This window comes from Gaeumannomyces tritici (assembly GCF_000145635.1).
Source record: "Gaeumannomyces tritici R3-111a-1 unplaced genomic scaffold supercont2.4, whole genome shotgun sequence".
Classification (NCBI taxonomy): domain Eukaryota; kingdom Fungi; phylum Ascomycota; class Sordariomycetes; order Magnaporthales; family Magnaporthaceae; genus Gaeumannomyces; species Gaeumannomyces tritici.
The window spans coordinates 4,023,194-4,044,742 of NW_008804548.1; the positions used below are offsets into that span (position 1 = coordinate 4,023,194).

Genomic DNA, 21,549 nt, shown 5'->3' on the forward strand with positions numbered 1-21,549 from the left:
AGCCGCCTCACTTGAAGCCACCACGTCAGAAGCAGCACCCCCCCGGCGAAATTCCACAGCGGTTTCCTTCTGGCCTTTGGCCAATTCACCTTCACGGCACGGCAACGAAGAGACGGCAACAGAGGGCACGATGAGTTTCGTCGGCTCCATAACCCTCGACCAGCTGGCCGCGCTCGACATAACGGACAATTCCAACTGCGTGGCCTCCGCACGGGCCTACTTCATCGTGGCACTCATGGTTGTGGTCGTTGTGGTCGCCCTCAGGATCTATCTCCGGGCCAAGAATTTGCTGTGGAGCGACAGTGAGTTGAGAGGAAGCAGGATGCGATCGTGTCTTTGACACGGGGCGAGCTGGAAAAAGACAAAAGGCTGATACGGTGCTGAACCGCTTTTCGACGTCAGTTATAATCCTCCTGGCGGCGTGTTTCAACATCGCCTCCTCTGCGGTGGCTCTGGCCGGTATGTGCCCGGATCATGACCCCCCCTCCCCTACAGAAGACTCGGGAACTTGGCTCACGGCAGGGACAAAAAAAAACAGCCACATGGAAAGGCCTCGGACAGCACATCTGGAACCTGGGCCCGGACATCGGCCCCGGGCTGATCCCCAGGGTTGAGGGCCTGCTCTTCAACTTATTCCTGTTCTGCATATCGTACCACGTCTCGCTCGCCCTGGCCAAGGTGTCTCTTGTCCTGACCCTGGTGTCCGTCTTCGGGGCCAACGACCGGAAATTCCGCGTCTTCATGATAGGCGTCGGCGCCGTCGTCGCCGGCGCCGGCCTCGCGGCCACCTTTACCACCATCTTCTCCTGCGTCCCCGTGCAGGCCTTTTGGCAAGTCAACCTGATGAAGTCGGCGAGGTGCATTGACTACGTTTCATTGACCCAGTCCCTGACCTCCATCACCATCGTCACCGACCTCATAATATGCCTGGTGCCCATCCCGTACTGCTGGCGCCTGAGGCTCGCCCTTCGGCAGAGGATCTTCCTTTCCGTCGTTTTCGCAGGCGGCCTGCTGTAAGCCACCTTGGGGCGCCGCCCTCCTTCCTGGGAACAAAGCCCGCAACCCTGACATCTTTGCCTCTTTAGAGCTTGCATAGGTGGCACGATGCGCCTGGTCCTCACCTACATCCATTCTATATACAACATCGATTTCACCTGTACGTGATGCGAGACCCCTTCCTCCCCCCCCCTCCTCCACCCCTTCGCAGAAGCAAACGTTGCGCAAGCTGACGGCCGAAAACGCACGCGCACGGGGCACCGGTGATGGTAGACAACGTGGTGGCTTATCTGACCTGGTCGAACCTCGAGGTCACGCTCGGCATCGTGTGCGCCTCGCTGCCTCGCCTGCGCCCGCTCTTCAGCTCCCTCGGCGCCCGCCTGACGGGTGGCGGCGGCAGCGGCGCCACGAAGAGCATCGGCAGCAAGAAGAGCAGCCGCGGCGGCGCGTGGTTGGAGATGGACCGGACCGAGGCGGCGACGAGCAACAGCCGAGGCGGCGACGGTGGCGAAGGCGGCGACAGCGGCGGCTACTACCCGTCTCGCGCGCCGGCGGTGCCCAGGACGGCTGGCTCCGGCCTGACGGTGATGCGACGCGACGGCCAGTACGGCCCCGGCGTCGCGCGCAAGAAGGAGGGCCCGCTGGCCGACGACACGGTCGAGCTGTGCGAGATCGACCTGACCCCGGGCGCCGGCGCCGGTGACCCCGACGGACGGGATGGCGGGGCGTCGTCGTTCGAGGCCGAGGAGGGGACGTCGCAACGCAGCTCTGAACACTCGCCCGAAGGCGGCGTTCCCGGGACCACGCTCTGCTGATCGCGTCCGAGGGAAACGGGCAAAGGGCAGGCAGCCAAAGAAAAAGGGACGACAAAACGTACGCCGCGCCTGGATACATGTGTCGAGATAGCGGAATCTGAGCAGGCCTTGATATCGGCCAGTTCAAGGTCGTACTCCTGGGCTCCGAACATTCATTACGGGCTTCTAGAAGCCGAGACAGAACATGCAATACTCAAACACCGACTTGATTTCTTCACCCTCTAGCTCGCAACTTTGACCCGAGAGAACGACAGTTCCCTTGAACTTTCATCCCCCATCCATGTAGGTTCGCGTAATCTCATGTGCAATCCCATGCTATACGTCTTCCCGCCCAGGCGAGAACCTGATTCACTCCATACTCAAACACGCCGGGATAAAAAGCGCAACCCAAAAGAAATCAAGTCTCCGAAGTTTTGTGCGTAAAATAAACAAGGGGTATCGTGACATAGCGCGCAAAATAATCAAAGACAAAACAACGGCAGCGAGATGGTCTCCCAGCCGGATGCCGCCAAGAAACAAAACGTGAATCGAAAGAGAGAAAAAGATACCCCAAATATGCAGGTAGGTCGCCATGTTGATAGATAGAAAGGGGCCCAGTCCGGGGCAATAGAGCCAGGTCTCGTCGGGTTAGTATACCGGAGCCGCGTCTGGATGCCAACCAAATTGATCGAGGAAGATAGGATTTTGTGTGACTTGTAACAGTCTGATTTTCAAGTTTTTTTTTTGTGCGATGTTGATGTGTTGTGGATGACATGGCAAGGAAAAGTTGTGAATGAGCGACTGTGGTCAGAGAGTGGGTGCAAGGAAAGTAGAGTGAAGTGAGTGTAAGGTTGTCTCAGTGTATTCTGGACGGTCGGTTTGTGCAAGGAAAGGGTCCAGTGAGGACAGGTGGGGGTGGTTTCGCTCGATTTGGCTGGCATCCTTTCATGGCATTTATTCCTGGTATACGTCACCTTGTATTTTTGGCCTGGATAGTCGCCCAGCGTCATGTCAAGTCTCCATATCTAGACGGATGGAGAAGTCTCAGACAGACGGTTGTCGGCCGCCCAGCTCTTCCTCTTAATGTCCGTCGACGACCTCGGTGACAGATCCAGCAAGCGAGCGCTGCCGGCGCTGATGTGTCGCGCGTGGGACTGGCCGAGGTTGATGCTGGTCGCTCTCTGCAGGCGGCCGACGTCCTCGGACGCATTGCTGTCGGGCGATACAGGCGACGTAGGGGATCCGGGCTCGCTGTTGTCACCCTGGGCAGTGACTGGCCTCACCATGTTAAGGAGACCCTCCCTGCTCTTGATGCGTCCTGCATGAGACGGCCGGATGACCTCGGGCTGCTTGCCGCTCACGGCTCCCCAGCGAGGATCGTCCTTCTCGTCACCCGAGGGCCTAAGCTCGCCAGAAGTCTCGTTATTGACCCAAGCTGCCGGATACCCCGTGCCTGAGGACCGGCTGGCGACCCTGTTGAGATACTCGTCGTCGGCAATCCCAGCCGAGTCGCCTGCGTTCTCGCCGGCTTCGGTCATGTCGTCGTCGGGACCTTCGAACATTTGCACGGGGCGCTGTTTGGCCTGCGAGGAAAGTCGGCCACTCTTGGCGCGGCCCGAAAGCCATGAGCCCTCGGAATCGATCGACGCCAGCGACATGGATTGCTGCGGCTCTGGAGATGGTTCAACTCCGTCTCTGAAAAGAGACGACGGCGTACGTCTCATATCGTCGGATGCAGGCGTGTCATAGCGGCGGCTGCCAGGGATATTGATGGGGGCAGTGGGGGCGGGCATCAAGCCCGCCGGAGGGGAGTCCTGCTCCATGATTACGGGTGGCACCACGTCAAAGTCGGGTGACTGTATCCGCGAGTCTGGGGGCGACAGAGGCAGCTCGGGAAGATCTTCCCGGAAGCGAGACCGTGTTCGCTTCGGGACTGAGGGCCCTCGGCCGGCAGCAACAGGCGGGATGAAGGTCACGTTGAAGGGAGAGATGTTTTGTGTTTGTGCCGGCGGTTGAGTCGACATGGAATCACGCGACGTGTTTGAGAAGGACGAAGGTCCCGAGCTTCGCTTTGTCCTAAGACCCCACTTGAAGAACGATGTCCACGACATGGGGCTTCGGTACGAAGCCTCAGATGCGTTGCGCGGGGTTCCTGATATGTCCGACTGCGCATTATCCGAGGGAGGTGACTTGGATCGTGACTTTTTGGAGCGCAAGAAGCCCTTGACCTTGGGGCTCCGTTCCTGCGCCAGAGGCATGACGGGCTCCTCGAGATGCTCCTTGCCGGGCGACGTCGGTTCCTCCGGGACGATGCTATCAACCCGGTGGAAGACATCCAGCGGACGCTGAGATTCCTCCATCTCGTCATTGGCGACGTTGGGGCTGTCGGAAGCAGCGTCCTCTGGGCGCCTCTCTGTCTTCTTTGCCGGGGAACCGCTGGATTGGCGTCGTCTGGAGGAAGTAACAACAGCCGAGGTTGTCTCGATTCCGAGACCGAGGGATTCGCGACCGAGCACGCCGCGCTCGAGGTTCGGTGGCGACTCTCTGCCCTTCGCGAGGGCTCGCCTCTCCTTCTCAGCCCGGCGGGCAAGCTTGCTCTCGATTTTCTCCCGTTCGCGCTCGCGCTTCCTCTCTCGCCTCCTCTTGTCGCGTTCCATAAGCTCTCGTAGGTCGCTGGCATCGAGATCGTCGGCGAGATCGTCAACTCGTTTGTGCGCCTTGAGTGTGGCCTCGGGGATCTGCGACCTGCCCGAGACCTTGCGCTTCTGGGAGTCGGACCGCGCGGGGGCGGCCCCAGTGATGGACTGAGAGGGTGTGCATCGTGGGTTCGCCGTGCGCCTCAGGGTGGGCTTGGGGGCGAGGACGTCAAAGGCCGAGACTTTGTAAGACACCTGCTCAGAGTCAGAGGACAGGCTCGAGTGGATCGACTCGGCAAGCGGGAGCGAGACGTCGGAAGGGTGTTGTTCCCTCTCCCAGGGGTTCTTCACAAAGGCGAAGCCTCCCGACCTGACGCGGCGGCTGCTGTCTTTCTTGAGGGGCCGTCCCGAAGTCCAGGCGTCGGTGGCAGGCCGTACCGGGGTGAAGTCTCGCAGGGCCTTGAGCTCGGCCTCGCGCTCGCGATCGTGCGAGTTCTTCCTCCGCTTGCTCAGTTTGCGCGACATTAGATGGCCGCCGTCGCGCTTCGTTGCGTAGAGTGTGGGGACACGGTCGAAGGGGGCATAGGCGCCGCCATCAGGCATGGGCGAGCCCGCCTCCTTATCCTCCTGTCCCGGTGGCAGCTGCGGACGGGGGCCGAGTGACGTGGCCGGGTTGGACCCTGTAGCGAGAGGCGGTGGTGGGGCCGTCCCCCGTTTAGATTTCCGGGTGCTTCCTCGTCGTCCGACCAGCATTTCATCCCTTCGTCCTGTCTCGAAGCTGTACGTCCTGGTCAGCCTCTGCAGTCTGCTCGGGCGCCGGTGGACGGCGTCAGCGCCGGGGAGTTGCTGCGCCGCATCGACGGGCAATGGTGAGAGTACGTCGTCCTGGGTTGAGGTGGCTAGAGTTGGGGGCGCAGTCTGTCTCCTCGGAAGATGCGCATCGTCTCCGTTGGCGGTGCGGATCGAGCGTTTCCTGCGCGTCCTCCTTCGGAAGAGCCACAGAGCCATTGCAGGCGGCGGGGTTGCGGCGTCCCCGCGGAGCCACTGGCTATACTATGCGAGGTTAAGCCTTTCCTGCTTGATTGCCCGCAGCCTCAATGCTGCGCGCCGGGGGTCCCGCTGCTGGCGGGATGAGATGGGATCCTGGGGTTCGCGTTGGAGAAGAGGGGCATCCTTATAGGCGCCGTCGTGGGGGTGGCTAGTACGGGAGTGAAGCGAGCGTCGGGCTGAGTGGGCGGGCAGGCAGTCTGGTTAGCATGGACGGGCTTGCTCGCAGTCTTGGTTGCCGTCTTGCAATTGTCAAGTTACTTGTGGCCGTCTCGCAGTCAGAGCCGTCGTAGTGAGTCCCAGACAGCCATTCTCTTCCCCGCAGCAGACAACAATGCCAGCCTCGAGGTTGAGCCTCCGGTGCAATCCTTTCGGCCAAGCCTTTTGCAGGCGCACTGGCCCAGGCTCGTCTCATCTGTGCGGGCGACGCGGTCGCAATGGCTGTTCTGCCGACGGGACGGACCTCGAACCTGGGCTGTGGAGCCACACAAAGAAGGCGCGTGAGAGATGAAACTAACTGAAAGTAACCTTACCTAGTTAGTGGTGCTTCTCCGTATCAGAGCGCACGGGGAAACGCCCATTGATGGATGTCGTGTTCGAGTCGCAGAGCAGAGGGCCAAGCAGCAGGTGGCTTCGATCCCGACAAAGAAGGCGAGTCGAGATGGATGCGCAGGTCAACAAACGGGCAGGCGAAGTGGTGGTGTTTGTGGTGTGGGATGGGTTTTGCTAGACCAGGTCAGGTCCCAGAAGCGCAAAAGGGCGGGGGCAGGGGAACCCGGGGGTGGATTTGGGCGAGCAGAGGCTAGACGAGAGAGGTCGGGCAGGGCAGGGCAGGGCAGGGGGCGGCCGTGGAGGAAGGGCGGAAGGAGACGACTAGCGAGAAGCACAGGGCTCTTAGCCCAGCATCAGCACCGGCAGACCACGGCAAGGTACCCGCGCGGTGGGTCTAGCGACGAATGGAGAAGCGGGTGCGACGATGGCGGGCGAGGAATGGCCGTTGCACTCTGTTCTGGACAGCTTCCCTGTCTGCGAGGCACTAGAGACGACTGAGAGGACCAGTCAGGGGAACAGGGTGCGCCCAGCCAGGACATGCAGCGCACACGGTAGTACACACAGTAGATGCAAATGTGCTCTGCCGGGCAAGCAGCAGGCTGGCAGTCACGCAGTGTGGTAGTGTGGCAGCAGGCTGGGAAATACAGCAACGCTACTGGTCCGCCTCCCCACTCACACCTGGCTGGGTATTATCGAGCAGTCCCCAGCCACCAACCTGTGGCTCCTGTGGGCTGAGGAGGGTGGTGTGGAAAGCCGAGACTGTTCCGTCAGGGGATTTGCTTTCCGATCCGTCGTCAGACCTTTGGGGGTGGCGAGGCCAAGCAGCGACTTTGAGAGCGGCGCAAGGGGCAGTGGGAAGCGACCATATGCCACAGCCCGTCTCGTCCATCACCTATGCTGCGCAAACTAGTACGGGGATGGGGGCGTGGAAGGTTGCTGGGGCGCACCGCTGTAGGTGACTGAGGTACTGAGCACAAACCAAGGCCGACCACTCAGCGCCGTGTCATTATCTCACAGATCAAGGAAGGGATCATCCTAGAATCAACCTGGCTCGAGCACCGTGGGCCAATCGCGGGATTCACAGTGTCTTTTCTCCGGCTCAACGCTCAACTAGACTAAGCCGTCTCTGAACCTTGGTGCGCCGGTTGAATCCCATCGTTGCAGTCGACACGCAGCCGCCACCGTGCTTGCCCACGGTGAACCTTGGCCGTCGTGTCGTTGCCTTTTGGGTTTACGCGTCCGCCCAGAAGAAATGTTATGCTTTCTCCATGGCTATTTTTATTTCCCAGATGAGATAGTCCAGAGTCAACCAAATGAGGCGCTGCTATTATCGGGTTATACAGCATCATAAGTCCACGTTGTCCATGTCAGACAAGGACGGCAGGCGGCAGCGTGTGCACGGCTAATGCGTATGTCTACCCCCAACGCTCGGTCCAGGCAAAATCAGAGTCTCACGCACCCGTCATCCAGTCCCCTCCCCAGTCCTCTCGTATCCCGCTCGCTCGCGCAGACAGGCGTGACTGCGAGCCCGCCTGCAGACTGCAGACGCAGGGGCGAGCAAGCGAACAAGCGAGCGGGCAAGGGGTCCCACCCAGATAGACCGCCGCAAACAGGATCGGCGGGAAAGCCAATGACGTTTGCTCCCAGGTTTGCTTCGCCCGTGGCTATAGTAGCCACCAGGAAATCGGGAGGCGAACAACACATGACCGATGGGCAATTTGATTTTCCCGATACCGCCAGCAAGGGATACGAGAGGCGCACACTACCAGCGACTACGTGCTCACTCCCATTTCCAGGGCATTGTGTTCGGATTCATGTGTTCATGCCCTTTTTGGTCGCCGTCAGGCATGAAAAAGAAGCCAAGTGGAGCATTGCTTCTAGAAAACATGGCACCAGCCAGCCATGGTCTAGCGCCAGCTCTGCTTGCCCCTCCAATACGCCAATACGAGCTTGAAAACCTTTCATCCTGTCACGAACGCCACCTTTTTTTCTTTCTTTAGCTGCTGTCGATGTGCTCGTCCGCTAATTCCACCACGGCGCATGAGTGGGACCTCGACTTGTTTTTTTTTTTGTTTTTTCCTGGTGGGCATCCTCCCGCAGGGTCCTCGTCCCCTCATCCTCCAGAATCTTCTCTCCGTGTTTCAATATCAATCCTTGCCAATATCATCCGTAGATATATCCGACCCGCCCAAGGAACCACTTGCACAAAGTTCTCGCGTTTGGGCCTGGCATGCGTCTTCTCGGATCCGCCGTCGCCGTCCAACGAGAAGGACAGACAAAGGCCGTGCCGCCTCAAAGGCCGCACATAATTCATGCGGCTTGGCCTCTTCGGGTCAAAACCCGGGCCGCCAGAATGTGCTCCCTGCCGACATACGTGCTTTGCTGGGAATGGATGGTTTGCAGGTTTCGGACGATCTCAATCTCCATTTGCTAAGCATTGGCCTGAAATACAACATAAATTCTCCGCCGCCGTTGAACGGTGACGACTCTCCAGTAGGCTTCTGATTTTGAGCATTTGATTGCATGCATCAAGACGAACAATCTGCAGGCCGTTATCGCACTTTTTTGCTTTTTATTTTCTCGCAGCTGCCGCACGCATTGGATACCAGCCACGGAGAGCAGATGATGTGGCGGTGGATCATACGTTGCCCTGCAGCCGCATAAACAGCACAAAGTTGCGTGCAAGAATTGTGACCCAATGCCGGTCAGTGTTTGGCTCTGACCCGCGGGCGCCACGCAGGCAAGACAGACGGCCGTCGGGGGATTTGGCTTGCCCTCCGGGTCTCAAACTCACCGACAAGCACCAGTCCCGGAAAGGCCAGGCAGGTCTGCGGCACACGGACCGTGGCGTTGTGATGGCTTTGACGAGAATATCCAGTCGGACGTCTCCCCGAGCGGCCATGCTGGTGCTCGGGCCCTGCAGTCAGAGCCCTCACGGTAGCCTCCTGTCGTCCCGACGCGCGAATCAAGTGGCGCCGGCTGCCCTTGCACGGCGTCTGGGCGATGAGAGTCAGGCACATCTTCTGCGTCGGGTGTGGTTCGTGCTCAGCTGAGCTTGTCAAACTGCGGGAGGACGGACAAGGCCGACAGCCCTGCTCGGAGGTTAGCGCCCGATAAAGGGAAGTGCACCGAGAGGGAGGCGGCGCTGTATTGCAGCTAGAGGCGGACAGCAAGACATTGCAATCTACTGGCAATATGGACATGGAACTAGCAAGCCTTGGTAATGTCTGCGAGGGTCATTGGTAGCCAATCTTGGCCCATGCCGTAGCCGGCAGCGGCTGCATCTGAAGCCATCGTCGACCAGCCTTTTATAGGGCACTTAGTAGGCCAGCCAATCACAACGTTGCTGGCTTGGGTGTCTCAATTACATGATTCCCCGAAAGGCCAATGGCATCAGCCAACCGTCCCACTTGATGGCAGCAGCTTGAGCAGCCAAAGCTGATGTTGCTAGTAACTGCGTGACACATGTTATGGTAACAGAGGCATTTATGACGAGGGTACAGTGGCTGGAGGTGAGGTGAGCGAGTGTGACGATTGGGGCTTTGTATTTCGTCGAGGCTGGTGCAGCTGCAAGGGTTAGGGTTAGAAGACCAACTGCGATCAATCAATGCCCCACCTTTGTTCCCCAGGTGACGATGGGCCCGCAGCTGCGCGTGTGTTTACGATGCAATCGATATCGGGCAAATTGTCGCTTGGATTCCCGCTCAACTCACTTTAACCTGGGAGATGCAGACGCGCAGACCCCGCACGAGGATACGCGACAAGAGACAGGTAGCCGGTGATTTCCGTCTGGAATAAAGGCAAACTCGACCTCAGCAAAACACAACCAACACACACCGCTCACCCCCCCATCAGAGTACCATATCCAACACCAGCACCATGGCGTACAACCCGCGCATGTCCATCATCCCCGCGTCGCAGCAGCAGGGCCGCGGCAAGGCGGGGAAGCGCGAGAAGGAGGAGACGGACCTGATGATCCTGCGCGACGCCGAGATCGTGGGCTGCATCCGCGACCTGGGCTTCCCCAAGTTCGACTTTGCCGACCTCGAGAAGCCGAACCCGCTGCAGGTGCAGATGATCTTCGAGGTCTTCGCCGAGAAGACGATGAACGTGACGCGCGAGACGGTCGACCCGGCCATGCGCGCGGCGGCCGACGGGGTGTGCGGCGAGGACCTGGGCGAGGCGCTGATGCCGAGCGACACGCGCAACCTCATGGGCTTCTACGCCGCCTTCCGCCAGCTGCTCGTGGCCTGCGGCGTGCCCGACTTCAGCTTCTCCGACATGTACAAGCCCACGCACCGCCGCCTCGTGCACCTGCTCTCGTACCTCATCAACTTTGTGCGCTTCCGCCAGGGCCACGCCGAGCTCTTCGTCGAGCACTACGACCGCGTCAACGACGCAAAGGCCCGCATCGACGAGCTCTACGCCGAGAACCAGGACATGGACGCGCGCATGGACGGCCTGCGCCGCAACCGCCGCAACATGGAGGCCCTGGCTCAGGAGAAGACGCGCCGCAACGAGGACCTGAAGCGCCGCCTGCTCGAGCTGCGCCGCAACCAGGAGCGCGTCGCCGCCCGCCTCGAGGACGCCAAGGCCAAGAAGACGGAGCTGGCCGGCCGCCTCGAGGCCCGCACCGCCGACAGGCTAGCCCTCAAGCAGGAGAGCGCCAAGCTGCGCCCCTACACCCTGCAGAGCCCCTCGGCCCTGCAGGCCAGCCTGGCCGACCTGTCGGCCACGCTCAACGCCGAGCGCGCCCACATCGACTCGCTCGACCGCCGCGCCCGCGCCCTGCAGACCTCGTCCGACTCCTTCACCGTCGTGTGTGCCGACGTGACCTCGTGCATCAAGCTGCTCGAGGAGGTGGGCGCCGAGCTGGGAAAGGAGGACGAGGAGACGGCCCGCAAGTCGCGCCAGCGCGACGCCCTGGCCGAGCGCGGCGCCGGAGTAAAGGCCATCGAGCGCGAGGAGTCGATGCTGCAGCGCCAGCTGGCAAAGTGGAACGAGCGCACCGACCGCCTGCGCGAGCAGAGCGCCCAGCGCGCCCACGAGGCCAAGGAGAAGATGGAGAGCCTCAAGGCCGTGCACAAGCGCCTGAACGAGGAGAGGACCGAGAAGGGTCGTGATATGGAGAGGCGCCGCGTGCGAATCGAGCAGACCGAGAAGAAGGTTTGTATTTCTGTCATTGATGGTCTTGTTTTCTAGCCACCGGTTTACTGACTCTGCTGCCACTCACAGATGCAAGATCTCAAGGAAAACATCGAGAGGGAGGTCCACGACGCACATGACGAGTATCTGAAGCTCGAGGCACACATGAAGCTGTACATGACCGAGATGGAGCAGGCATTCTGACCCTGCTATGTCTTGGCCTCATATCTTATCATTCTGTCTGTTTGGCTTTGGATACCCTGTGTAAAATGCGGATCTAGGATACCCGGAGTATGGCGTTGGACTTCACGGGTAAAATTATGATAAATGAGTTATGCGAGTTGGATTTTTAGGCCAACATGTCTCTTTTGGGTGGAAACCATTATCAAGTACATAATGGTATTTTTTTATATTTTTTTTTTGTAGATTTTGCACGGCTCTCCTTTCTTATAAAATTAGCATCACCAGACAGCCTTAACATGTGCTGTATGATCAGTTCCTCCCCGCGACTCGTCTCAAAAGCAAAACCACCTCCCCAAGACCATTCTGACAGGGACCGTCCGACCCGACCACCCCTGGCCCTCGCCATCCCGTCCTAGTCGACGTGCGGCCATGTTGAGCACCGGCATCTCCTCGGACAACAGGCCCTCAAGGTCGACGCGGACAAAGACCCTGTCTCCGTCCGGGGCATTCCTCTCCTCCTGGCCCTCCTCGTCGTCTTGCGTCTGCACCTCCCTTATCGCCCGGACCGCCGGCTCCACCACAACGGCCTCCATCCCGGACCTGTGCGCGGCCTCGACCAAGCAGGCTGCCGTGCTCCCGAGCCCCTGGGCGTTCCACTCGCTCGTATCGCGGTGCAGCTCCAGCAGCCCGTAGATTAGGAGCAGTGGCGTGGGCGGTGCAGCCGACGGCCCCTCCGGTGCCGGCGGCGGCCGGGCCTTGGAGGATGGATCGGCCTCGGCCGAGAAGACGGATAGGAAGGCGCGCAGGTGCGAGACTGTGGGCACGAAGACGGTCCGGATGTGCCGCGCCACGGCGGTCTGGCGCAGGGGCGTCGAGAGGATCGTCCTGGCCCTTTCAGTGGTGGCGGCGTCGGCCGTGGGTGTGGGCTGGGCTGCCTCTTCTGGGCGGCTGTTCTGACTATGGTCTTCTGCTTCTTGTTTTTCTGCGGGCCCTTGAGGGATATTGTCGTCTGGCTGTTCTTGTGACGATGGTAATGTGTCGACTCGGGTCTCTCCAGTAGCTTCGTCCAAAAAGGACGATATGAATTCCGCTCGTGGGATACATACCACAAGCGTTGTGGGGTATTTGTGTTGGTCGAGAATGTATGAGATGAGCTCTGAAGGAAGGGCAGGCGACAGGACTTTGGGGAGAAAGGCCGCCATAGTGATTGATCATGAGTAGTAGGGCTGTCACTTGGATGAGTTGTGCCTTTTCTCCTTCCATTCGCGCACACCGACTCTCCCGTACCACAGGCACGAGGGTCGCCATGCAGTTTACATGGTGGAGACTGGGTTTATTGAATCATGATCAACGTCGAAGTCCTCGATTTGCTGAAAGACAATCCGATTCAGCCTGGTGTTGTCTAACAAGTTACAGCTGAACCTCTGAGATTAGCGAACCAACAGCAACGCCAGCCCCACTCCAGGCTTCCCCCACCACGAATTGGCGCATTGCCATCACGTCACCGCCCTGAGCCGCAAACCTAAACTAGATGCCGCTGCGACCCAGGCCTAATCTCCGATCGCCTTGCCGACCTGGGAGCATCGGGCGAGCTGCGAGTCGCTGCACCCACGGCTAAGATGGAGTCCATCTCGCGAATATCTTCTCTTCTAGAGAGTGGTAGGTGTCGGCCCCTCCGAAGACACGACAGACGCACTCAGGGGCGGCCAACGAGAGCTCCCGACAGCTAACCTCAGCTTCCTCCTGCTCGCTACCAGCCCGCGAGCTCACCCTCGATGCGGCAGCCTCGGCGGCCCGGAGCACGCGGGGCTCCGGCCGGCCGCTGGACAGGGCTCAGACCAAGAAGCTCTTGGACAGCCGCAATGAAAGGGAGGCGCTAGACGGCCTGCGGAGGGTCATCGCTGTACGTATGCCGTCGCCGTCGCCACCCCTCGTCGCCCCCGTTCGGGACCGGCTAACACGCAGCTGCGCCCCGCACAGATGATGTACCGTACGCCCAGCAAGACGCTGCCCTTCTTCTCGTCGGTCGTCAAGAACGTGGCGTCGCCCAACCTCGAGATCAAGAAGCTGGTCTACATCTACCTGCTGCACCACGCCGAGCAGGAGCCCGACCTGGCGCTGCTGTCCATCAACACGATCCAGAAGTCGCTCTCGGACAGCAGCCCGCAGGTGCGCGCCCTGGCCCTGCGCACAATGTCGGGCATCCGCGTGCCCGTCATCAGCCAGATCGTGTCGCTCGCCATCAAGAAGGGCACTGGCGACATGAGCCCCTTCGTCCGCCGCGCCGCCGCCCTCGCCATCCCCAAGTGCCACCGCCTCGACCCGTCCCAGCTGCCCCAGTTGCTCGACTACCTGTCCACCCTGCTGGGCGACAAGCAGTACTACGTCGCCGGCGCCGCCGTCACGGCCTTTCTCGAAATCTGCCCGGACCGTTTGGATTTGATACACAAACACTACAGGGGCCTCATCAAGAAGATTGTCGACATGGACGAGTGGTCCCAGCTCGCCACACTGCGAATGATGACCGTCTACGCGAGAAAGTGCTTCCCCCGCCGGACGCGGGTGGTGCCCAAGACGGCAAGGGCAGGCAAGGGAACCACGGCAGATCTACAGGATTTCTACGGCGAGAGCGGAAGCGGAAGCGGCGGCAGCGGTGGCGTCTCTCCAGCCGCCGTTCAGGAAGCAGGAGAGAGGATGGTGGTACTGGACCCCGACCTCGAGCTCCTCCTCACGAGCATCAAGCCGCTGCTGCAGAGCCGCAACTCGGCCGTGGTCATGGCCGTGGCGCGCTGCTACGTGGCGCTGGGCACCGACGCGCACATCTCGGCGACCATCGGGCCCCTGATAGCTCTGCTCCGGGGCCCGCAGGACACGCAGCAGGCGGCACTACACAGCATCGCATCCGTGTGCCTGGAGCGGCCGGCCGAATTCGCCCGCTACGCGGCACACTTCCTGGTGCGCGCGTCGGACGACTGCGCCGTCTGGGAGCTCAAGCTCGAGGTGCTCACGCTCGTCTTCCCGCACGCGGTGCCGCACGTGCGGTCCCTGGTGCTCTCGGAGCTCGAGCACTTCTCGCGGGGCGCGCACGACCCGGCCCTGGTGCGCGCCGCCGTCCGCGCCATCGGCCGCTGCGCCCAGGCCGACCCCTCGGCGGCGCCCCGCTGCCTGCGCCTGCTTCTGGGCCAGGTCTCGGGCCCGGACGGCGCGCTGGCGGCCGAGAGCCTAACGGTGATCCGCCACCTCATCCAGCGCGACCCGGCCGGCCACTCGGCCACCGTCGTGCGCCTGGCTCGGAACCTGGACTCGGCCACCGACCCGGCCGCGCGCGCGGCCATCATCTGGCTCGTGGGCGAGTTCTCGAGCGGCAACGGGCGCGGCAGCATCGCCGCTGATGTGCTGAGGATCCTACTCAAAGATTTTGCCTCCGAGGCCGAGGTGGCCAAGCGGCAGATCCTGCTGCTGGCGGCAAAGGTGCACCTGCACTACCTGAACAGCATCGCTGGCGACGACAAGGACAGCAGTAGCAAGAAGAAGGTGCCAGTCGCTAAAACTGGATCGGATGAGGCCGAAGGCATGATCAACGAAGGATGGGGCTCCGAAGCGGTCGCGGCGGCGGCCGAGCCGGAAGCGGACGAGGAAGAGGAGCATCCAACAGCAAAGCTGTGGAACTACGTCCTACTTCTGGTCCGCTACGACACGTCGTACGATCTGCGCGACCGAGCGCGCACCTACCGGGCGCTGCTAGGTGTCCCACAGCTGGCGACGCTGATGCTCCTGGCGCCCAAGCCTGCGCCGCAGGCCCCCAGCCCGTCCGAGACGCGCCGCGGCTACACGCTGGGGTCTGCGGCGCTGGCGCTCGCGGGCGGCGGCGGCGTGCATGGCCTCAGGGACTACGAGCCGCTGCCCGACTGGGTCGAGGAGGGCCGGCAGCCGGACCCGCGGCTGCGCGGAGAGGCCGACGCCGGAGCCGGGGTCTCGCCCGGCGGCGCCGGGTCCTCGTACGGCGGTGGACGGGGTGCCGCCCCCGCGGCTGAGAGCCTCGACAGCGCCGCCGGCCAGAGGGGCCTGTCACCCGCGGCGGGAGCGGCCAATGCGCAGAACGGGCTTGGGGAGAAGAGTCTGGACGACTGGCTCGCCGAGAGCGACGGTGGCGAGGAGGAGAGCGAAGAATCTGAGGAAGGGGAGGAGGAGGAAGACGAGGAGGAGGAAGAAGAGTCTGGAGATGAGGACGGGGAAGAAGAGTCAGAGGAGGAAGAGAGCGACGATGACCAAGGTGAAGGCGACAGGTTAGTCGCTTCATGACATGGCCACAGGCCAAGATGACGATTTGGCTGCTGTGTGGAAGGAGGGTGAATGCAACTACAAACATGAAGCATCACGAATCAAAGTCACATGAAAGTCACATAAAAGACCAGGACACGAGCCTTTCTCCTATTCGCTGTGTCCAATATCACAGGCGCTACCTAGGCGCCTCCGTGACTAGCATTGCCCGCTTTCAGCCTGGGCCACGAACCCAGGACCTGTCCAAGTAAGATGCATCTACGCGGCCTTGCTTTGAACCAGGCCCAGGTCGTATGGCAAAGTGGGTCCGTATTGCCAATGTGGGGCGATGGGACGTTCGCCAACTTTGACTGGTGGAGGAGGCTGGACGAGCAGACCCAAGGCTGGCTATGAAGCTCCCCAAAAAAAACCGGCGAGCTTTCGAATTTCTGGTCGCGCGAACAAATTCAACGCTGTCGTCACCACCACACCCTTCTACAATAAGAAAGGACCGCATTAAACGTCTGCCTGGAACCGGCCTGGTAAGCCCAAAGTTCACTGCCCGGGCAGCAACCCCCCCCTCCTCCCTCTCCAATCTCGAGGTCGTGACGCGGCCCATATCCGCTTCGAGGCGGTTCAAAAACCACCACCTCGAAAGCTTCCCCCCGTACCCGAGCTTGAGCAGACGTGCTAACCGTTGCTATTTCCCCCCGCGCGCGCGCAAGACCATCCACGAAATCACGACGCCCCCCATCCTCCCGAGCTCGAGCCAAAAAAAACCGCCAAGATGGACTTCTCAGACTCATTGTGAGATGCGATCCTTCCCCTGGCGCACCTCGCGCCGCCCCCCCTTATCGCTCGCACTTTCGTCCCCCTGTGCTGACCAGGGCGTTTTTTTTCGCGCGCACCCTTGACCACAGCCGCATCGTCAACCTCGCGGTTGGCGTCATCATGATCCTGGGCGGCATCTCGCAGTACTTTTACGACACCAACGGATTGTACGTTATGTTCTTTTACACTGGGCTTTTAGACCGCCACAACCCCGGCCACCACGCCCCGGAAGCTTACAATAGTCGCAAAATAACAACAGCCAAGGAGCCATCCTCGGCTCGTACATCATCATCTTTGGCCTCAGTAAGAGACACCGCCATAGCCCCCCTCCGCCGGTATCACAACTGTGGACGCCCAGCTAACCACGCGAAAACCCGCGCCCCCTGCAGTCACCGGCCTCCTCGAGTTCCAGATCCCGCCCCAGGTCTCGCGCTACGCCTCTTTCCTCTTCTCCTTCATCGGCCGCGGCATCTGTACGTTTTCATGTTTTTTTTTTCTCCGCCCGCTCCTCTAGCGTGAGGAAAAAAAAAAAAAAAAAAAAGAATAGTCACTAACAAACACCCACCTCCAAAAAAAAAAAAAAAAAAGTCTACGTCTTCGTCGGCTCCGTCCTCCTCTCCAACCACGCCCTGCGCATCATCGCCGGCTCCATCGTCGGGCTCGTCGGTGTCGCCTACGTCGCCCTCGAGTTCGTCCCCTCCATCGAGCCCCCGGCCAACATGCGCGACGCCGACCAGGGCTGGGGCGCCGAGCAGGTCTAAAAAATATATATATAAAGTTAGAGCATTTGTCCGGACTGGGTGGAGGGGGTTCAGGTCATCAGGCCTTGGCAGCAATGGTAGCAGTGGCAGCGGTGGTCACTGCATCTTTTTTTTTCAGGTTCACCACCCAGAAAATCAAGCACCAACGAGTCTATGACTGTATTGTCTGGGGGAAGGAGGAAAAAGGGGCAAAATGGGCGTGGCGCCAGGTTAAACGACAGCATGGGGAACACGTCACGTTACGTTCAGGAAGCGGGTGGGACAGGAAATGGAGAGCAGGTCAACGAGAGGCGGTTTTTATATAGGTAAAGCTGTATTGTGTGATGCTGGCGATTTCATCATTTGTCTTCGAAGCACGAGCATGTTTTTCTCCGCGCCTTACTTTGCCCTGTGTGGCCCGTCGCTGGAATGGCTGTCGTGGATCCCGAATTGAGACCAACCCTGACTCAGGGGCTCTGGGGGAAAACACACGAGCAGTCACTGCAATCTGCGTCAAGACATATAAAGGTATGTATTGGTTCGGCTTTTGTATGTGGGCTCTCTGGATGGTAACGGTACCAGGGCGCCCAAAAAAATCAGGCATGAAATAAGTAGTGGCTCCCATCCCTTAACCAAACGATCCAACATGGTAAACCCCATGCTCTGACGAGCGGTCCGTGTATCGACAGAAGATTTATCTGGGACGGCTTCAACTCTACGGTTTCTTGGCACGTCGTGTGCCCTTTTTTCGTATTTGATTTTGCGTTTTTCGTAGCTTCGTTGTCATCGTCCTGATTCCCCAAAAACAAAAACGTGACGGTATCCGAGACGGAAGAAAAGGAAAAGAGAAAAAAAAAGCCGGATGTTATTGCAGCTCCGCAAGCTCGCGTTCTTTGGCAGCAAGCACCTGCCGCATGGTCTCAGCCTCGCGCAGGAGCTCCGCTCGTCGGTCAGCCTTAAGGCGATCCTCGTCGAAGCCGACGGCGTTGCCGCTACCGCTCCTCCCGCCGTTACGCAACGAGGCCGGGAGAAAGGGACCGCCGCCGCTGGGAGCCGGCGCGGCTGACGCCGGCGAAGGAATCATGCGGCGCGACTTGTCCATCGGCGGCAGTTCGTCCCCGGTGGCCAGCGGCCCATTCAGCAGCGATTTTATCGATGAAAGCCGTTTTGACACACTCCCGCCCTCTTGATAGGGGGTCACGTCGCCTCCGCCGCTGGACGGCGAAGGCCCATCGCCCGACGCCGCCGAGAAGGAGCGCTTGCGGCGCGAGGGTGAAAGGAACGACGCAGGGGAGAGCGAAGACTGTCGGTCGTCGTTGGGAGTTGCGGGTATGGAAGTGAGCGGAGCGAGACGGTTGTCGTCTGTGAGAGACTCGGACACTGGCTGCGGCGGTTGGGCGCTGTGCGGCCGTGTGTGGTATTGGGTTAGGTCGCCCTTGGGCAACGGGGACGACTGTCTGCCTTGACGAAGGACCGTTTCGGGAACAAGTGACATGGCTTGCTCCGGCTGACGGCGAAGACCTAGGTTGACGGAGCCATCAGAGTTAACGGAGCCGCGCTCCATCAGCGCGTCGGGCTGAGGAGATGGCGAGGCCCCTCCTTCGGCGCTGGGGCTACCACCATCGCCGGGAGCCGGTGAGCCCTGCTGCGACGCCGGCAAAACTCGTTTCCTCCGCTTGATCACAGACTTCTTCATCGTGACGGGTCTGTGGACCCCGTGAAGCTTATAGTATAATCCTGAGCGGGAAGAGGACAGTCAGTGAGATAGGTTCTCGTCTTTTACACCCCCGCAGGATCCGCATACGTACCACATGCGTTGCAAATAGTGTGGCCGCTCTCATCTCTCCTCCACAAAGGGGTGATGGTTGTCCCACAGTTCTGGCATGCGATGACGACGGTGGTGCTCTGGCCCTGGATATTCAAGGCGCCAATGTCGACGGCATTGGGCTCCTCCGCTCCAGCCTGGCTCCCGCACCTTGCCGACGATCCAGACACGTTCAGGTTGGCGCTTTTTGCTATCCTGTTGTTGTATGCAGGACAGCCGCTGCAGCCTTCTGCACCACCGGTACCATTACAGCGGCCGCCCCCTGGACAGCTGCCAGCAGGGGTCTGCTCGGCTGTGACGTAGGTAGCACCAGTTACGCTTGGGAGCGGCTGAGAAGCAGCTTTAGGCGAGGCTCGGTCAGCAACCCTCTGGGCGCCGGCGGGCACGAAGTTTGGCGGCCTCTTCAGGTTCGTTGGCCTCGCAGCATTCCGCGCCTTCAGATACAGCCCACAGGCATTGCAGATAGTCGCACCCTGTGGTGATCTCCTCCATAGTGGGGTCTGGGTCGTCCCGCAGTTGCTACACCAAGCAGGGTCAGGATCGCGCCTCTGGTATTTTCTCTGAAGCATGTTCTGCTCTTGCAGTATCTTACCTGCAAACCTGGCCTGACTGGCCCTGTGGCCCTTGTGCGCTCATTGCCTGCACACTCTCCGCCCCCGCATCGGATCCCGCATCATTCATGAGAGACGCCGGGCTGGGTGGCTGACCCATGCTGGACGGCCCCCTCTGGGACGAGGGAGACGCGCCCTTGTCCCCGTCCCTGACGTCGCCGTCTCCGAGGGGCGGCGAGCGCCTGTCGTGGTGAGAAGTTGCGGTAGAGAGGGTTTTCGAGGGCATCGGCGGTCGGCTTGGGAGTGCGGTCCGAGTGTTCCCGGGATTCGATCGAGGAATGGGGCTGTTCGACGTAGACGACATCTCGCCGATAGCCATGCTCAACCGTTCCCGAAACAAGGCGACCTCCGCAAGATGTTTGCGCAAACGTTGCGGAGCTCAAGTGTCCGCGAAAGCTTCTCCGCCAAACCAGGAGTGAGCGGAGCTTCGAGCGGTAGGCCAGATGTTCAGGAGTAACCGAAGAGGGACAGGACCAGATATTCAGGTGTTCAAGTCAGCCGTCGATAGTCGGCGGTGGGCTAGGACAGGTCCAACAGCACCAGCAAGCCTCAGCCGCGCGCGAGAGGGGGGTAGCGATGCTAAAACCGGCGGTAGGCGCTTCGTGTGGCTCGAGTGCTGGATAGCGCGATACTAGCAGCCAGGAATCTAGCTTGCGCGGTCCGTGTACGCAGGCGATGGTGATCAGCCGCCTAGTTGGTGGGGTGTTGAGGCGGATAGATGCCCTAGCTGGTGGAGGGCTCGCGGCGCCCTGTCGTCGGGCTCGAGTGGTTCGGAAAGGATCGGCAGCAGAAAGACAGTGCAACACAAGACGCACAAGTCCGGATCTGGGGTTCCGAGTTTGGGCAACACAGACCAAGATGGGCAAGGGTGTGGATGTCAAGCGTTTTAAGAACCAGGAGCCACTCTTTCTGCAGACGGCGGCCTTGGGCAAGTGTTAGAAGGAGGGCGGCGCGGCAAGAGGTGCGTCACCCTGCGCCCTGGGCCGTCGACTCCGTGTAAGCACCAGACCTGTCGATGCGGCGGGCGACGAGGCCATGGGAGGAGTGTGTGGAAGAGGAGCTGGATGGCGGGAGCCGGCAAACGGGTCAGCCGAAACGGTGGGTTGGGCCTGCGGCGTCGGGCTGCCGCTGTTCGGAGGAGGCGTTGGCCGAGGATCCCAGGGGAAACGGAGGGAGCAAGAGAGGGGGGAGATCCGAAAATAGCTAGGTGTTCTGGCAATCTTAGAGGAATGGCCCCCGTGAGAAGGATGGCTGCGATGAGGGAGGCGATGACCGAGGGGGAGGCGTCAAGGCTGGCCTTGCAAGGGCCGGACTTTCCCTTGGTTTGGTATGCGAGTGCTTGCTTGCTCGGGGACGGGAACGGCCAACTGGCCAAGAGCAAGAGGGTGGAAAGTGGATTTCTTCTTCAGCCCTTTTTTTTTTTCTCCCCAAAAGGAACAGGTCCGCTGGTATGGATGCCAGAGTGGACGCAGGACCGTCTTGCTGGGCGGGCTGTGCCGCGGCCAGAGTTTGGACCTGGATACAGCAAAAGAAAAGTCGGGGCTTGCACTGCCCAGCTGGGGTCGGAGTGAGCAAGCTCTCGGCAGACGACAGCAGCACCACCCGGGGATGCGACACCCGACAAACAGCCCCCCTAGAAAGGTTCCAAGGAGGCCGAGCTGGGTGCTGGGCAGGGTTGATGAAAGGGGAAGAAGCGTCACACCACCAGCGCCTGACGATCCCACGGTCCGTCCCAGGCAGGCGGACAACGTTGCAGCGCTCTGCCAGTGCTCGCCTTGTCTTCTCCTTAGGCTGACTCTCCAGGGCCGGACAGACCCCCCGACGGGCAAGTGCCTGGGGAAGGGCTGGGCTGGGCCAATCAGAGCAGGTGCAAATGTAATATGAAGCCAGCGGTGTGGCCGTCGTGTCACAGTGGCGCGGGTCTGCAGG

General features: G+C 60.6%; 8 protein-coding genes across 8 annotated transcripts in view; 5 read left to right on the top strand and 3 right to left on the bottom strand.

Moving 5' to 3' along the window:
- Window positions 1-130: 130 nt before the first annotated feature.
- Window positions 131-1,857, top strand: GGTG_08760 (hypothetical protein; the record flags this gene model as incomplete). The annotated part of the gene is made up of 5 exons (XM_009226602.1): window positions 131-302; window positions 403-459; window positions 539-1,013; window positions 1,086-1,113; window positions 1,308-1,857. The coding sequence occupies 5 exons, from the start codon at window positions 131-133 to the stop codon at window positions 1,809-1,811; spliced, it is 1,236 nt and encodes a 411-aa protein (XP_009224866.1). The 3' UTR covers window positions 1,812-1,857.
- Window positions 1,858-1,996: 139 nt separating this feature from the next.
- Window positions 1,997-6,351, bottom strand: GGTG_08761 (hypothetical protein). The gene is made up of 2 exons (XM_009226603.1): window positions 6,007-6,351; window positions 1,997-5,652 (listed from the first exon to the last, which is right to left on the bottom strand). Exon 2 carries the CDS (start codon window positions 5,432-5,434, stop codon window positions 2,816-2,818), a length of 2,619 nt encoding a protein of 872 aa, XP_009224867.1. The 5' UTR covers window positions 5,435-5,652; window positions 6,007-6,351; the 3' UTR covers window positions 1,997-2,815.
- Window positions 6,352-8,101: 1,750 nt separating this feature from the next.
- Window positions 8,102-11,676, top strand: GGTG_08762 (kinetochore protein nuf-2). The gene is made up of 2 exons (XM_009226604.1): window positions 8,102-11,191; window positions 11,261-11,676. The coding sequence occupies exons 1-2, from the start codon at window positions 9,905-9,907 to the stop codon at window positions 11,372-11,374; spliced, it is 1,401 nt and encodes a 466-aa protein (XP_009224868.1). The 5' UTR covers window positions 8,102-9,904; the 3' UTR covers window positions 11,375-11,676.
- On the bottom strand, window positions 11,506-12,769 carry GGTG_08763 (hypothetical protein). The gene has a single exon (XM_009226605.1). It carries the CDS (start codon window positions 12,553-12,555, stop codon window positions 11,686-11,688), a length of 870 nt encoding a protein of 289 aa, XP_009224869.1. The 5' UTR covers window positions 12,556-12,769; the 3' UTR covers window positions 11,506-11,685.
- A 52-nt stretch (window positions 12,770-12,821) lies between these two features.
- Window positions 12,822-15,823, top strand: GGTG_08764 (AP-3 complex beta3B subunit). The gene is made up of 3 exons (XM_009226606.1): window positions 12,822-13,012; window positions 13,111-13,256; window positions 13,334-15,823. Exons 1-3 carry the CDS (start codon window positions 12,973-12,975, stop codon window positions 15,653-15,655), a joined length of 2,508 nt encoding a protein of 835 aa, XP_009224870.1. The 5' UTR covers window positions 12,822-12,972; the 3' UTR covers window positions 15,656-15,823.
- Window positions 15,824-16,046: 223 nt separating this feature from the next.
- Window positions 16,047-17,639, top strand: GGTG_08765 (hypothetical protein). Its single transcript, XM_009226607.1, has 6 exons — window positions 16,047-16,155; window positions 16,339-16,420; window positions 16,534-16,611; window positions 16,704-16,747; window positions 16,834-16,917; window positions 17,033-17,639. Exons 2-6 carry the CDS (start codon window positions 16,401-16,403, stop codon window positions 17,203-17,205), a joined length of 399 nt encoding a protein of 132 aa, XP_009224871.1. The 5' UTR covers window positions 16,047-16,155; window positions 16,339-16,400; the 3' UTR covers window positions 17,206-17,639.
- Window positions 17,495-21,395, bottom strand: GGTG_08766 (GATA factor SREP). The gene is made up of 3 exons (XM_009226608.1): window positions 19,602-21,395; window positions 18,993-19,528; window positions 17,495-18,921 (listed from the first exon to the last, which is right to left on the bottom strand). Exons 1-3 carry the CDS (start codon window positions 19,937-19,939, stop codon window positions 18,050-18,052), a joined length of 1,746 nt encoding a protein of 581 aa, XP_009224872.1. The 5' UTR covers window positions 19,940-21,395; the 3' UTR covers window positions 17,495-18,049.
- GGTG_08767 (hypothetical protein) overlaps window positions 20,415-21,549 on the top strand; it is a gene marked incomplete at its 3' end in the record, with an annotated part of 1,716 nt that continues 581 nt past the window's right edge. Inside the window, exons 1-4 of the mRNA XM_009226609.1 lie at window positions 20,415-20,552; window positions 20,628-20,718; window positions 20,846-20,947; window positions 21,061-21,345. Coding sequence (XP_009224873.1) covers window positions 20,479-20,552; window positions 20,628-20,718; window positions 20,846-20,947; window positions 21,061-21,345 — 552 coding nt within the window. The 5' untranslated portion in view covers window positions 20,415-20,478. The remainder of the gene's footprint in view (window positions 20,553-20,627; window positions 20,719-20,845; window positions 20,948-21,060; window positions 21,346-21,549) is intronic.

Bases quoted from the DNA above. Each gene is read 5' to 3' on its own strand.
- GGTG_08762 (XM_009226604.1), top strand. From the start codon at position 9,905: ATGGCGTACAACCCGCGCATGTCCATCATCCCCGCGTCGCAGCAGCAG. The intron at 11,192-11,260 runs GTTTGTATTTCT...TGCCACTCACAG, and splicing joins TCGAGCAGACCGAGAAGAAG to ATGCAAGATCTCAAGGAAAA.
- GGTG_08764 (XM_009226606.1), top strand. From the start codon at position 12,973: ATGGAGTCCATCTCGCGAATATCTTCTCTTCTAGAGAGTG. The intron at 13,013-13,110 runs GTAGGTGTCGGC...GCTCGCTACCAG, and splicing joins ATCTTCTCTTCTAGAGAGTG to CCCGCGAGCTCACCCTCGAT. The intron at 13,257-13,333 runs GTACGTATGCCG...CGCCCCGCACAG, and splicing joins GCCTGCGGAGGGTCATCGCT to ATGATGTACCGTACGCCCAG.
- GGTG_08766 (XM_009226608.1), bottom strand. From the start codon at position 19,939: ATGGCTATCGGCGAGATGTCGTCTACGTCGAACAGCCCCATTCCTCGA. The intron at 19,529-19,601 runs GTAAGATACTGC...TGCTTGGTGTAG, and splicing joins CAGTCAGGCCAGGTTTGCAG to CAACTGCGGGACGACCCAGA. The intron at 18,922-18,992 runs GTACGTATGCGG...CTTCCCGCTCAG, and splicing joins CACTATTTGCAACGCATGTG to GATTATACTATAAGCTTCAC.
- GGTG_08763 (XM_009226605.1), bottom strand. From the start codon at position 12,555: ATGGCGGCCTTTCTCCCCAAAGTCCTGTCGCCTGCCCTTCCTTCAGAG.
- GGTG_08765 (XM_009226607.1), top strand. From the start codon at position 16,401: ATGGACTTCTCAGACTCATT. The intron at 16,421-16,533 runs GTGAGATGCGAT...CCTTGACCACAG, and splicing joins ATGGACTTCTCAGACTCATT to CCGCATCGTCAACCTCGCGG. The intron at 16,918-17,032 runs GTACGTTTTCAT...AAAAAAAAAAAG, and splicing joins CTTCATCGGCCGCGGCATCT to TCTACGTCTTCGTCGGCTCC.
- GGTG_08761 (XM_009226603.1), bottom strand. From the start codon at position 5,434: ATGGCTCTGTGGCTCTTCCGAAGGAGGACGCGCAGGAAACGCTCGATC.